The following is a 13,865-nucleotide window of genomic DNA, read 5'->3' as shown; positions in this document are numbered from 1 at the left end:
CACCCCACCTTATAAAAATCTCTCTGGTTCATGCCCCTCCTCAGCCCACAGCCACTTCCTTATTCACGCCCAGGCCAGTGCTCCTGCCTGAACCCTCGGCCTGGGCCTTGCCCAGTGCAGTGCCCACGAAGAGGGAAGAGCGGCCCCTGCAGCCCCATGTGATTAAGGGCAAGTTAGTTAGCACCCCCACGCAGCAGCCTGCCCTTGGGGTTATTGTGGGTGCAGGTACCCTAATGTGAAGGGAGCCTGGCATGCAGGAAGAAACTCCCACAGATACCAGCTCACTGGACTTCCACCTGCCCCTTAGAGGCCCCTCAGTTGCCAGGAGACATGTGGCTTTTGTCTTTCTTTGGCCTGTCCAGTGTTTTAAAGATTTTACTTTACATGAAAATATTAAAAATCTGGAATTTCACATATAAAAAACAAACTAGATTTCCAGCTTCCAAATTGGGCACCATAGCAATGCCAGACCTACATATAGGCTTGTGGGCAACTCAGGCTACCCTGTTCGTGGGCAGCCCCACCCAGCCATCTTCACTCCTCCACCCACCTGGACGCCTTAGATGTTAGGGTTGGGGACCTAACCCTTGAACCTCAGTCCAGGCTCATCACCCTTCTGTGGGCCCCAACAGATATGTGGCCTCAGCAGGTATTGTACGTGACTTTCTGTGCATGTGCATTTTTCTGAGGGAGCAGGTCTCTAGCTTCACATCAACTTCTCAGGGGTGCCTGTGACCCCCAAATTTAAGCCCTGCAAGTTTCTGGGGCCCATCCAGACTGGCTGGAATCCATGTTCTGCTCAGCTAGCCTGCTGCATCTTCTCTGGCTAGGCCTTCAGCTGGCCACTGGAGAGCCAGAGGGGTTTAGCAATCCCAGCTCTAGGGAGAGGGGTCAAGTCCATGTTGACTGGGAAGGAATTAGTGTCCTGGGCTCCAGCAGTGGGGCACACAGGCCTGGTGCCAGCCACCTCAACTCGCCTGCAGTCCTCCCACTTCTGTCTGCCTCCTGCCCAAGGCTCCAGGCCACTGCACCAGCCAGGAGCAGGGGCAGGAAGCAGGTCCAAAGTGCCCTGCACCTGACTCCCCTCAAGCAACCCTGGGCTATTGCGCTTGCCTCAGGATGAGATTGCCCAGACAGGAAGTTAGAACTGCAGAGGCTACAGGGTGCTGGGCGAGGACTGTGGGGTTCTCGTCCTGGGGCGCAGTGCCTGGGCATGCAGCAAGTGCTCAGTAAGTGTGATTAGTCTCAGCTGCCTCTTCCTGTGCTGATGGAGTAACTCAGGCCCAGGGTAGCAGTTGGGAGAGCAGGTCTGGCCTGACTTTCCCGCCCACTGCAAGCGTCCAAGCCCTCACCCTCCCTGATGCTGGGCTCTTGGGCTCTTGGGTTCCAGGGGACTCATCCCTCTGGCCTAGCCCTGGGGCAGCTCATGCAGTCCCAGAGTGGGGAGGTCCACGTTCTGTCCCTTCTCACCTGCACACTCAAAGGATTTTACCCCTGCAGCTGGCCCAGCCTCCGTGCTGGCAGCAGAGGACAGGGGCAGCAGTGACAGGAGCAAAGTTGTCAAGACAGCCTGTGAGCCCTTCCGTTCACAAAAGCTGTCAGTCCCAGAGACTAGCCAACCCCTGCCCAGTGCTGCTTTCTCTCGGCCTCAGTGACTGTCAGACAGTGTGGATGCAGCGGCATGGAGCTGTGACAACTGTTTATTTATGCCAGCCTCACCCACCTCAGTGGGAGACACGCCGCTGTAGGGCCCAAGCATGTCTGAGCTCACAGGCTCGCACAGCCTTGGTCAGCAATGCAAGTGGCCCACGGGCTGCCCCTTTCCCTCAGTCCCCAGGAGATGCCCACTGGACCTCACGCTATCTCATCTGAGTTATTACACCCTGTGCTAGTCCGCAGCTTCCCCATAATACTGGGACAAGTGTGCAGACAGATGCCTGTGCAGTCCCCTAGCTGGACCCTGCTTGCAGGATTGAATTCCCACTGTGTTCCTCATTGCCCCCACTCTTGTGATTGAGAAACTCCAAATAAGCCAGTCTCCAGCTCTTCACTTGCTCTCCCCTACCCCAAATTCTCCAGCTCACATCTGTTTTGAAGTTAGTTACATTGATTTCAGTTCCAATCAGTATGCTTCCTGCCTGAGCTGGCCAGGAGCTCCGGTGAAAGCCCAGCCCTTCCTGCTGTCTCCCCTGGTGACTGCCCCAATGCCCCAGGCTCCACACACCTGTACCCGTTTCTGCTGACACCCTTGTTGGTGTCGTCATTGGTCTATGGTCCCATCAGTGACCCTGGTATCAATCTCAGAATTGCCCTTTCTTTCAGTCTCCCATCAAACACTGAGGCCCCTTGGGTGTGAAGGGCCTCATGGAGGCCAGCTCCTTTCTGGTCCTTTCTACCATCCTGCAACAGCAGTTACCACCCTTCATCACAGGCAGAGCACGGCTTTTGATCAAGTCTCAGGTGGGACCGCGTATAGCGTGGATCTGCCACTCCTGGCTGATGGTGGCACTGAGGCCCCCCAGCCCCTCCCAGGTGCTGGCCTGCCACACCCTATTCGCCCTGCCCCCCTGCAGATGCACCTGCCAGCCCACTGCTGGTGCCTTTTCTGTGGGGCTAGTGCTTTATGGGCCAGTGCTGTTCTCAGCGAAGTGAAGGAATTACAGAAACGCAGCCCAAATTCTCTGAGGTGGAGGAAGGTGGACAGAGCGTCCACTGTGTGCCTGCGCTGGTGAAGATCCTGTGCAGCGGGATTCCGCCATTTCAGAATTGCGTTTTGAGTTCCCCGTGGGTCAGGTTCAGGCCGAGACCCCGGATGTAGAGGAAACTCACCGCGGGGCCCCGAGGGAGGTTACCAGTCCTCTGTGCTTAGTGTGCTGGGGCCAGGAGGCCCGGGGACTGCCCGGGTCCTGTGGCTGCGACCAGGAAGCGCTGAGTCCCTTCGCTCAGCAGAGCTGCCCGCGACACGTGAGACTCGGGGCTCCCCCACATCCCACAAGTAGCGCCCTGAGTGCTGGCCTCTTCCTGTAAGTTCTTTCCTCTGTCCTGCAGCCCGGCCAACGGGGGCCGCACCTGCTCAGGCCTGGGCTATGATTTCCAGCTCTGCAACTCCCAGGACTGCCCTGACAGCCTGGCCGACTTCCGCGAGGAGCAGTGCCGGCAGTGGGACCTGTACTTCGAGCATGGCGACGCCCAGCACCACTGGCTGCCCCACGAGCACCGGGATGGTGAGCCTCTGAGTGGAGGGACCAGTGAGCCCAGCGGACAGGGCGGAAGGGCGGACTGGGGCTTGCTTCGTCTGGTGCCGCTAAGGCTGCGTGAGCAAGGCTGCCGGCCGCCTCTAGGGCTGCCAGCAGAGACCACCCTGGCGGTGTGGCTGCCAGGGCCACTCCCGGGCAGAGGCTGGGGGCTCCAGGCAGGACAGCAGTCCCATAGGAGTCAGAAACCGGCCTGGCTAAGGATGCAGGGGGGAGGGGAGGGGGAGGGGGAGGAGGCGCAGCGAGTGCCCGGCTCTTGCTGTCGCCACCTGGTGGACGAGGCTGGAGTTGTGCTGTGAGGCCCACTCAGGAATGGGGGTGGAGACCAAGCTGGGCGGACCCTGCCAAGGAACCAGGTTACCTCTAGCCTTCTGTTCTTTCAGTCAAAACTCAGTTTCAAGTGTCAGAAAACATGACTCGGAATGCTTTACGCATTAAAAGGCATTTATTGGCTTCTAAGAACTGAAAAGTTTGGTAGCTTCAGGAACGATAATGTTTGTATTCCATTTGGGTCCCCTTCCCCCCATGATGGAATTTTAAACATACAGTTTCTGTTCCTCCCAGGCATAGGCAGGGAGGGCCTATCATCCGGGTGTGTCTCCATCATCCAGGAAGTCTCCATCATCCAGGAAGGGGTGCCAGAGCAGACAGGCTGCAACCTGAGGGGCAGGGTAGATAGCCATCAAATAATGACCCAGTGTTTTAGTGACTTCTGAGAGAAATGCAGATAAGGGAAGGTGCCAGGAACCTGAGAATGAATCAAGGGGCGTCTGGCTTTATTTGGGGTTTCAGAGAAGGCTGACTGAAGCAGGTCTTTAGGTGGAGAGCTGGCAAACAGCTAGTTACCTTCCCCCACATTTTGGGGTCTCTTGGTGGGGCCTTCGGGGCCAGAGACCCAGGCTGCTCCAACAATAGCTTGGCGCAGCTAGTAGAAGTGCTTCCTAAGTCCAGTACCCCAGGGTCAAAGGCGTGAGACAGAGACACGAAGGGGGTTGCAGTCTCCTGGCACCTTTCCCTTTCCTGCCCCAGGGCAGGTGCATGTGGGGGGGTGAATTCTCAGAAGACCCTCCTGGGATTTTCTCTTGAATGGACATGGGAACGGAGGTGAGCGGTGCAGCCAGCACACTTTGCCAACACCCTGCTGCCTCGCTTCCAGCCAAGGAGAGGTGCCACCTCTATTGCCAGTCCAAGGAAACCGGGGAGGTGGTGTCCATGAAGCGCATGGTGCATGACGGGACGCGCTGTTCCTACAAGGACGCCTTCAGCCTCTGTGTGCGCGGGGACTGCAGGGTGAGTGCCATGAGGCCAGCGTGAGGGTGGGGGTGGTCTCAGGGTCGCAGCTTCCTGGGGTTGTCACAAGGACTCATTGAGGTTAAGCATGCAATGTCAGAAACAGCCCCTGGAGCAGGGCAGCCTCTCAGCAAATGGTGGTCCATCCTCCCCTGTGCCAGGGGCTCGCAGCCTGGAGTGTACCTCGGAGCCACCAGGGAGCTTGGGGCTACTCCTGAGAGATCCTGACTCCTAGGAGCAGGCTGGGGCCCAGGAGCATGAGTTTTACAAGCTCCCCAGGTGATTCCGATGCACATGGTCCTCAGGTGACCCCCTTTGAGGCACTGCCACATTCTTGCACCCCGTTGGGCACTAGATAGCTTACTCTTGATCAGGCCACCAAGGGTCTCGTTGGTTTAGCTCTTTGTAGAAATGCCTGCTGTGTTTTCTGGCGTTATGTCCTTGGCTTCAGTCTTAGGCTGACACAAGAACAACTGTGGGGTAACCTCAGGATACAATAGTAATGTGAACACAGACTTGTCCCCTGCCAGACTCCCTAGAAACAACTGGAAGCCTCTGTAGTTTGTGGAGACAAGACTCATTGTAGGTGTCACTGAGGCTGGCTCTCCTCTGGAAGTCTCTGCAGAGAGCCTGGCAGAATGCCGCGGGCATCCCTGGAGGAGGGAGTGAGGCTGCAAGAACAAGGAGGTGGGGTGCGGGGCAGCTATAGACAGCTCTGGGCTTCTGTCCACTCATGTGGGACTGCAGCCCAAGGTAAAGGAGGCCCCTCCAAGATGCAGGGGCAGGGGTAGGGGGACGCTGGTTCAGCTTGAGCCTCCCAGGGAGGCCGGGCCACACAGTCTGCTCAGACAGTGAAACCAAATCCCCAGAAACAAAGACAGCTGTGTTTCTTCTGTACCCGCAGGGGTTTGATTTATGGAGGTGACTGAGTGATGCCACAGAGAGGCCAATGCCATTGAAGATTTTATTACCTACATTTCCCGAGAGAAGGGCATGCCAGGCCATGCAGGGCCACGTGGGGAAGCACCGGGTTTGGCCCGGAGGCGGAAAGGAACAAAGAAAGCCTAGGCCAGAGCGTTTATTGGGGTTTCCATGGGAACGGCAAGGCAGAGCAGGGGAAACAGTTTAGGACTGGCCAGTCTGAGTAATTCTAGCAGGTTTCAGCTATCGGGGTGCTCTCTAGATGCCTGCTGCCTGGCCCTGGGACGATTCCAGCAGGGGGAATACACTTCTGATATGTGAGAGATAAAGCAGGAGGCAGCGGGATTGGCTGGTTTGTGCCTGAAAGGCATGGTCCCAGCCTAGCCCTCGGCCGTCTCTCAGAACTGGCTTGTCTTGGGACATCAGAAGACACATAAATTTTAAAAAGCATGACTAATACAGGAAGTAAATTTGGGAAACATTTAGTAGTAGAAGGAGCTTTAAATGGCAGCTATGAATATGGTTGCAAACATAACGGAGAAGTTGGAGCACTAATTCACCATCTTGGTGGGAGCGGCTTAGAGCTTCACTCTTGACATTGACAATTGAACAGGTTAAGTGTGCCATTAATTAATGGTGATTTTGAATGGTAACAGCAAGATGATAGATTTTTGCATAATTAGAAAAAAATATATATTTGCATTTATATCTGATCATATGGCAAAAGTTAGAAAACAGAGTAGACAGAAAGATCGAAAACACACAAAAGACAAGGGTAGTGGTAAGATGAACTATGTGAGTTGTAACACTGCAGGTGAATATGAAACTCTTATTTTAAAAGAATCTAATACTGGATGAAAAAAAATAGGATCCAAGTGCATGCTGTCAGTTAAGAGACTATCAAAGCACAACGACTCAGGAAGGTTTAAAGTGAAATGACAGCGAAAGGCGTGTCAGGAGAATGAAAGATGTGTGCACACATAGCGTACATACACCGCTGGGAATCAAAAGAGAACCAAGAATTAAATGAGGCTCACAGGGTCATTTTGTTTTAATAAAAGGCACAGTTTACTACCTTAATAACATGCTACCAAATGTGTCCTCTAAAAATGGCTGTGAAAAAGGGAGAAATTGAAATAAGCTGGCATATTTCCTGATCTAATAACTCACCAATAGGATTTCAAAACAGATCTGAAGGGAGGCAAGCAGCCCCTCCCTAGCTGTATGCCCCACCCCATGAGACAGGCACTGCCATCACTACTATCGCGGCTTCAGCAGACATGGAATCAAGCCGTCAGCCTCCTGTGGCTGCTGGGGGCGGCCCACAGCAGCCATGCAGAGCCACTCAGGGACACGTGGCCGTCCCCAGCCTGACCTATCATTGGCCCATTAATCCCTTTACAATCTAAAGTGAGATTTCAGGCCAGTAGAAGGACCCTGTGCTTCACTGGCCTCTTGGATTTGGTTAAAGTCTTAGTATCATTTCCCCCTAGTTCAGTTACAGGCCGCTGGATATTAGACAGTGTCTCTTGAATATCTGTAGATGCTTGCCAAAATTAGATGTTCCCTGAGCCAGGGATGGTGCCTGCCTGGGCCTGGACGGTCGCACCACCTGAGATGAGCTGGCCAGCAACTGCCCAGACAAAAAAATCCCTGTGTCAAACACTCGTCTGGGTGGTAGGCAGGGTCTTTTCTTTCGACTGTGATTATTAGACACGTCCTGATTTCAGAAATAGCAAAAGATGAAAAAAAAGAATGTGTCTTGGAATAGAGGAGAAATGGTGATTGGCCATTTTATTATCTTTCAAGGTTTGACAGGTTAACTAGTTAATTTACTTTATTTTCCTTTTGTTAACCTTCTGTGACTTACAGAACAAAAGCTCAATTACAGCAACTGTTTTCAAACATATGTTTCATTTTCTCTTTATCCGGGCATCCTTCTTGTCTTCCAACTACATAGCTGAATTTCCAGTTAGTGCAAGCCTGTTTAGATGAACACATGAGTGGATGAGGAAGTCCTAAGAGCTGGTTCTCTATTAACGCACATGATCCCTGGGCCAACTTCTGTCAGGTTGGGCTCCAGAGTCGGGGAGAGCACCTTCCCTGGCACCTGTGCACATCTGTGCTGGCAGCCACCTGCCTCCACAGCTCTGAGGCTTTGCCCTCCTGGTTATTCTGTAGGAAGCCTGAGCTTTAAGGCCCCTCAGTTGAGAGGTTGGAGCAACCCTTCTCCCAGGGAAGTGTACCAGTGACATTCGGCACCCAATTCCAGTGTGTGGGTTTCCCGCACCAAGCAGGCCTACAACTCAACTCAGTTCTGACACCATCTACCTAGAGACAGCATCAGATCCCACAGGTTAAGGGCTCAGCCCTGCAAGACTGGCCCCCACCTCTTCAGACCCCAGTCACAAGTCCAGGTTGTCACCTGTACGTCTGACAAACTGCCTATAGATTGGAGGTTTCCATGACCTCCTCGTTGGGTCTGATTAATTTGCTAGAGCGGTTTACAGAGTCAGAAACATGTTTTACTAGAGCACCAGTTTATTATAAAAGAATGTAATTCAGGAAGAGCCAGATGGGAGAGACGCACAGGGCAGTGTGGGAAGGGGTGAGGGGCTTCCATGCCCTCTCTCAGCCCACCACTCTGCCTGCATCTCCATGTGTTCACCAACCCAGAAACTCTCCAAACCCCACCCTTTTGGGTTGTTATGGAGGCTTCATTACCTAAGTATTGTTAACCTAAAAATAAAAGGCATTTCAAAGTGAGAGGCACCAAGCATTTCTTTGAGACCAAGAATAGCTATTCTGGAATCACTGATTCAGGCAGAAATCCAAATAATGTTCCAATTAGGAGACAAAGGCAATGGGTATTTATGAGAAAAGGAAAGGGAACAATTATATCAATAGAGGGGAGGCATTTCTATTGGTTTAGATGACATAGTGATGTTAATTCTAAACAATATTTTTCATTTTCAGCCCAGTAGTGATCAGTCCACTCGTCATAATAACTGCTTTCTTGTTATCTTTACAAACAGTTCTTTGGGGCACAGTGTTACTTTAGACCCAATCCAAAGGTTATTTTGCCCTATTTTAACATTCCAATAATTCCAGGTATAAGACAGCCAAGCAGGGATGGCAGCTCTGGCTCCATTTTAAAGTGGCTCCATTTAGCTCTGCCTGCCTGACTGTCTTTGAGCTGAACATGGGTCTTTTGCCTTCGGACTCTGACGCAGACTGGAACTATATACCGTCTGCTCTCCTGGCCTCTGGCTTGCTGATTGCAGGTCTTGACTTTTATGGATCCTGGCTTCTCAGCCTCCATAATCACGTGAGCCGATTGCTTATAGTAAATCCAGCTATTGATCGAGCAATAGATCAGTTGAGACAGAGAGAGAGAGAGATGATAGGTGATAGATAGACAGATAGGTAAGATAGATATTCTGTTGGATAGCTGTGTCACTCATTCTTTCTTTGGCAAACCCACAGTAATACAATAAATAGAATAGAGTTTGTTTTCTTAAAATAATAAAGTGTCTCCATTTATTATTATTTTTTACAGTATGATTGGTGATTAATTCAATCCTCAGTCCCTCTCCCCTCCCAGGAAGTCAGGGACTGAAATTTCCAACCGCCCAATCACAAGATCGGGTCTCCTGGCAACCAGCCCCCATCATTAGGTGTCCTAAAGCCATGGCATTAATATAACAAAAGATATCTTTATGACTCTCAGTACAGAAAATTCCAAGGGTTTTAGGAGCTGTACTGGAAATGGATGAAGACCAAATACATATGAGTTCTGACAAATAAGTTTGCAAACTTGTTGCAATGATGTTGCTAACATTTTTTTAATATCAGAGGGATTATTCATTATGAATTTGTACCAACTGGACAAAACAGTTAACCAAGTTTACTATTTGCAAGTGCTGAAAAGGCTGTGTGAAAAGGTTGGATAACCTGAACTTTTCGCCAACAATTCATGGCTCTTGCATCACAACAATGCACCAGCTCACACGGCACTGTCTGTGAGGGAGTTTTTAGCCAGTAAACAAATAACTGTATTGGAACACCCTCCCTACTCACCTGATCTGGCCCCCAAAGACTTCTTTCTTTACCCAAAGTTAAAGGAAATATTGAAAGGAAGACATTTTGATGACATTCAGGACATCAAGGGTAATACGAGGACAGCTCTGATGGCCATTCCAGAAAAAGAGTTCCAAAATTGCTTTGAAGGGTGGACTAGGAGCTGGCGTCAGTGCATAGCTTCCCAAGGGGAGTGCTTCAAAGGTGATCATAGTGATATTCAGCAGTGAGGTGTGTAGCACTTTTTCTAGGACGAGTTCACGAACTTAATTGTCCGACCTCTACGTATTTATTATAAATCACAGCCGCCCTGGCCTGAAAGGGGGTTCTCTGCTCCTCCTCCTCCCCCTCTTCTCCTCTTCCTCAGCTTCACCTCCATCCTTCACTGTGGTCATTTACAAGGACCACATCCTCTTTCCCGGACAATATCCCTGGCAGTGTGGGCTGCTCTGACTCCATGTTACAAACGTGGAAACAAACTGAGTTTCTGTAAGACTGTATGGCCGAAGTGACAGGTTGTGCTTTCAGCTCAGACTTCTATGCCTTAAAAGACCAATTTTCCCCCCATTTTATCATGTTCCTTTACTTTGCTAATTTTTTTCCCTCAGAAATTATTAAAATAAAAATGTTCATTTTATTGTTTTTCACCCTGTTCACTTCCAAAAATGATTCAAAAGGCTTGTGATCATGTAGGTTAATAATAGCAAAAGTTATTAACTTCTATGCACACATTCAGAAATGATGCATGAACTGCTGCTCTGTAGCCTCTTCATGGTCTAGAGCCCCTACACTGAAAGGTCCTTGTAAGACGAAAGTTAGAAATCTGAGAGCAAAGGAAGGGCAAGAGGGTCTCTCCAGAGGTGGTGGTAGAGGATCTTGAGGTGAGAATTGGCTCTGAGCTTCCTGGCAGCCAGGGCAAAGAGGGAAACACGTGATGCAATGGTACACTCTAGGACAGGCAGCGAGAGCAGAACAGCTAGAGGAGAGGTCATTTTCCCTGCTGAGCTAGGAGAGCAGTGGGTATGTATATTGGTATGAAAGTGGTCTCAGGCCATTGACATGCAAGGGCTTCTTCCTGTAGAGCTTCTGTGATCCTGGGAATGGCATGCTGCCAGGGCTGTAGAGAGTAAAAGAGCCTGAATTTATTACTGCTTCTATTAGGTGGCCCTGGGCAAAGGAATATCCCCGCTCGGTGTGGAATAATTTTCGCTACTGGAGTGGGCGGTGTTGAGAAGATTTGTTGAGAGAATGAAGGCAAAAGAGTTTCTACCAACTCTTGTCATCTCCTGTCCAGACACCTGAAGACAGACTGAAGAGGACATTGTGTTCCTGGGGCAAAGTGAAGGCTAGGGCATCCAGGCCTACGCTGTGGGTGGGGGCCCGGAGGGGCCGCTGCAGAGGCTGTGTTGCATGGCCCTGGGAGGAGGGGCAGAGGCCAGATCTGAGTGACAGCTCTCGGGACAGGAATGCTCATTTGGAGGCCAGCTTGCCAAGCCAGGACAGTCTCGGGATGTGCCGTGTTTAGGCTGTGCAGAACCCTCTGAGGTTACACTGTCCAGAGGGGTGAATGAGTGAGGGGAATGGCTGGCCCTCGAGTGGGCACATGGGGTACTCCGAAGCCGTTTCCTTCTCCTGCATTGGGGTGCCCGGGGAACAGGTGCCAGCGCCCTTGGGACACAGGTCGGGCCCGAGTGTGGAGGGGATCTCAAGTGACACTGCACCCTCTCCCCATGCAGAAGGTGGGCTGTGATGGGGTGATCGGCTCCAGCAAGCAAGAGGACAAGTGTGGCGTGTGTGGAGGGGACAACGCCCACTGCAAAGTGGTGAAGGGCACGTTTACGCGCTCACCCAAGAAACTGGGTGAGTGAGCCCCTCCCTCCGACCCTGGGACCTGAACTCATGTGGCGGGTGGACATGGGGCAAACTCGACATTGGGGATCTGCCTGGGCTCATGAGTATTCTGGGGGTGTCTTGGAGGGTGAGGTGGCGGGAGAATCTAAGTCAGGACAGCTTGAGCCAGGCCCCAGGGTAGGTGGATGACAGGGTGAGTAGGGGCCTGGCTCACAGGGCCAGGGCACAGAATACAGGTGCAGAGCATGGGTAGATGTCTATTTGAGGACAGGGGCCTGCCGAAGGCACCCCTCTTCTGTCCTCTAGGGCTGCAGGGCAGCCGTGGGTCCCTTGTTCCTTCCCCTTTGCCCCTGCCCCCAGCTGTCTGTTGGCAGGACTTCCCTGCACTGGTCAGTTCAGGCTGCAGCCTCTCTGGGTGGGCGGTCAGGGCCGTGAAACACGGGCCTGTGGAGTTGCCTTCGGGGGCACGGCCTCTGTGCCTTGTCCCTACGCAAACGGCATCTCTCCTCTCATTGGCTGTGTCTCCCCACATCCCAACAAAGGTTACATCAAGATGTTTGAGATCCCGGCAGGAGCCAGACACCTGCTCATCCAGGAAGCAGACACTACCAGCCATCACCTGGGTGAGTCTCAGAGTCCAGGGAACACAGCAGATTCACAGCCTGACCCTTCTGGGGATGGGCAGAGCCCCTGGGGCCAGAGGCCTGGCTGGGGGCCCCACCTCCCTGTCCCTGGCTCAGCCCACCTGGTGGACCTTTCCTGGGGTCACCTCCCTGTGGAGAGGCCACACATCGGGATCAGGGGCTCCTGGCAGCAGCTATAGGAGGCTATGTGTCTCAGACGTGACACTCACACCTCAGCCCACAGAAGAGTGATTCTCCATCCCAAGGCCCCCTTGACTGCTCCCCTACCCACTGGAAGGCAGGAAGGTCTGCAAGCAGCAGGGTCCGGGCGGCCCAAACACACCAGCCAGAGAGGGTACCCCGCTGGCGCCCCTCTGCGGGCCTGGATCCTGCCCGTGGGGATCATGGCGGCCCTACCTTCTGCTGTTCTCAGCCATCAAGAACCTAGAGACAGGCAAGTTCATTCTAAATGAAGAGAACGACGTGGGTCCCAGTGCCACCTCGTTCATCGCCATGGGTGTGGAATGGGAGTACCAGGATGAGGACGGCCGGGAGACGCTGCAGACCATGGGACCTCTCCATGGCACCATCGCCGTTCTGGTAAGTCGAGGCAAGGACCAGGCCCGGCGCCTTCTGGCTACCCAGGCCAGAGGACAAGTGGCCACTGGGGAAGGGACAGAGGGTCCTGAGCGCCCTGAGCCTCCCTGCATCCTTCAGGCCACACTTGGAACGGCCCTTCTGGCCTGTCCTTTGGACCAAGGCTCTCCATCTATGTGTCACAGTGAGAGCAGAGGTGGAGCCGCCAGTCGGGGCCTGGGTGACCTCAGGCAAAGCCTCCCCTGGGAGGGTTTTGGTTTCCCTGTTGAATGACATTCACAGCTCCCCTTTGTCATGTTCCTTCACATCTGCTTTCGAATCCAAACCCCGCCCCTGGGAGTGACCGACGGGGCTCAGGATGTTAGAGCAGGTCACACTGGACTTTGTCCCTGAGCAGGACTGGACCCCAGGTCTTCTGAGTTCAGGGTCATAGGCTGCTCCTGCTTCCAGGAGTACAGAGGGGGCTTGATTTTCTAATGGCTTTTTAAAATTAATTGCATAAGTAATATATTTTATCTGTAAAATAATGAAAACCCTACAGATAAGGCTCAGGTGCCCTTAGCCCCTTTGCTAGGGGCAGCACGCTTGCGGGGGATAGGCACGGGACCCGCGCCCATCCCAGGGCATGTGCTCTGCGCCCCCCTGCCCCCTAGGCTGTTGGGGACTGTCTGTGTCAGTGCACATGCAGGCGGGCTCAGGACCTGCGGTTTCTGTAATGGGCAATTTACCTGCTTGCTAACAGGTATTTGTAATCCCCAAATCAGTACTCAGAGTGCTTTTCACGGTCATTTGTGGACAAGTGCTGAGCAGTGAAAACTTTGTCGCCTGACATGCTGGTCCCAGCTGAGGTAGAACACAAGAAGTCCACAGGCTTCTCGTTTTAAGTTCCCACTGTAAACAAGTGTCCCTGTCACAGTTATTTGGCACCACGTTTTTTACATTTCTGTGCTCTTACGGGATAATTCGCTGTTTAAAGTGTCCCCAGCTAGTGCGGCAGCGCTGGGTGGTGTCCCTGGGGAATCAGTACGTGCTGGCTGAGCTTCCTTCAGGCCCGGGTGACGGTGTGCTGGCCGCGAGTTCATGGTTAGGGAATTGACTTATATAATAAGGTGCCTTTAAACAGAAAGACGCATAAAATAAGGTTACGTATTGATGGTTGACGGAAATGTCGTGACCAGAGGCTCTCACGGGTTCAGTGTTGGAGACTTTCTAGAACATACCGCGAATAACTAGACTGGGCTGTAAGTGT

General features: G+C 52.5%; 1 protein-coding gene across 2 annotated transcripts in view; it reads left to right on the top strand.

The window, feature by feature from the left end:
* Positions 1 to 13,865, top strand: part of ADAMTS2 (ADAM metallopeptidase with thrombospondin type 1 motif 2) — a 251,891-nt gene that overhangs the window by 224,219 nt on the left and 13,807 nt on the right. For both annotated transcript variants that reach the window (XM_033096175.1, XM_033096174.1), the window contains exons 12-16: positions 3,049 to 3,224; positions 4,411 to 4,544; positions 11,282 to 11,405; positions 11,939 to 12,019; positions 12,453 to 12,619. In XM_033096175.1, the coding sequence (XP_032952066.1) occupies positions 3,049 to 3,224; positions 4,411 to 4,544; positions 11,282 to 11,405; positions 11,939 to 12,019; positions 12,453 to 12,619 (682 nt within the window). The remainder of the gene's footprint in view (positions 1 to 3,048; positions 3,225 to 4,410; positions 4,545 to 11,281; positions 11,406 to 11,938; positions 12,020 to 12,452; positions 12,620 to 13,865) is intronic.

This window comes from Rhinolophus ferrumequinum, chromosome 24, assembly GCF_004115265.2.
Source record: "Rhinolophus ferrumequinum isolate MPI-CBG mRhiFer1 chromosome 24, mRhiFer1_v1.p, whole genome shotgun sequence".
Lineage (NCBI taxonomy): Eukaryota > Metazoa > Chordata > Mammalia > Chiroptera > Rhinolophidae > Rhinolophus > Rhinolophus ferrumequinum.
This window is presented reverse-complemented; position numbering and strand designations above follow the sequence as displayed.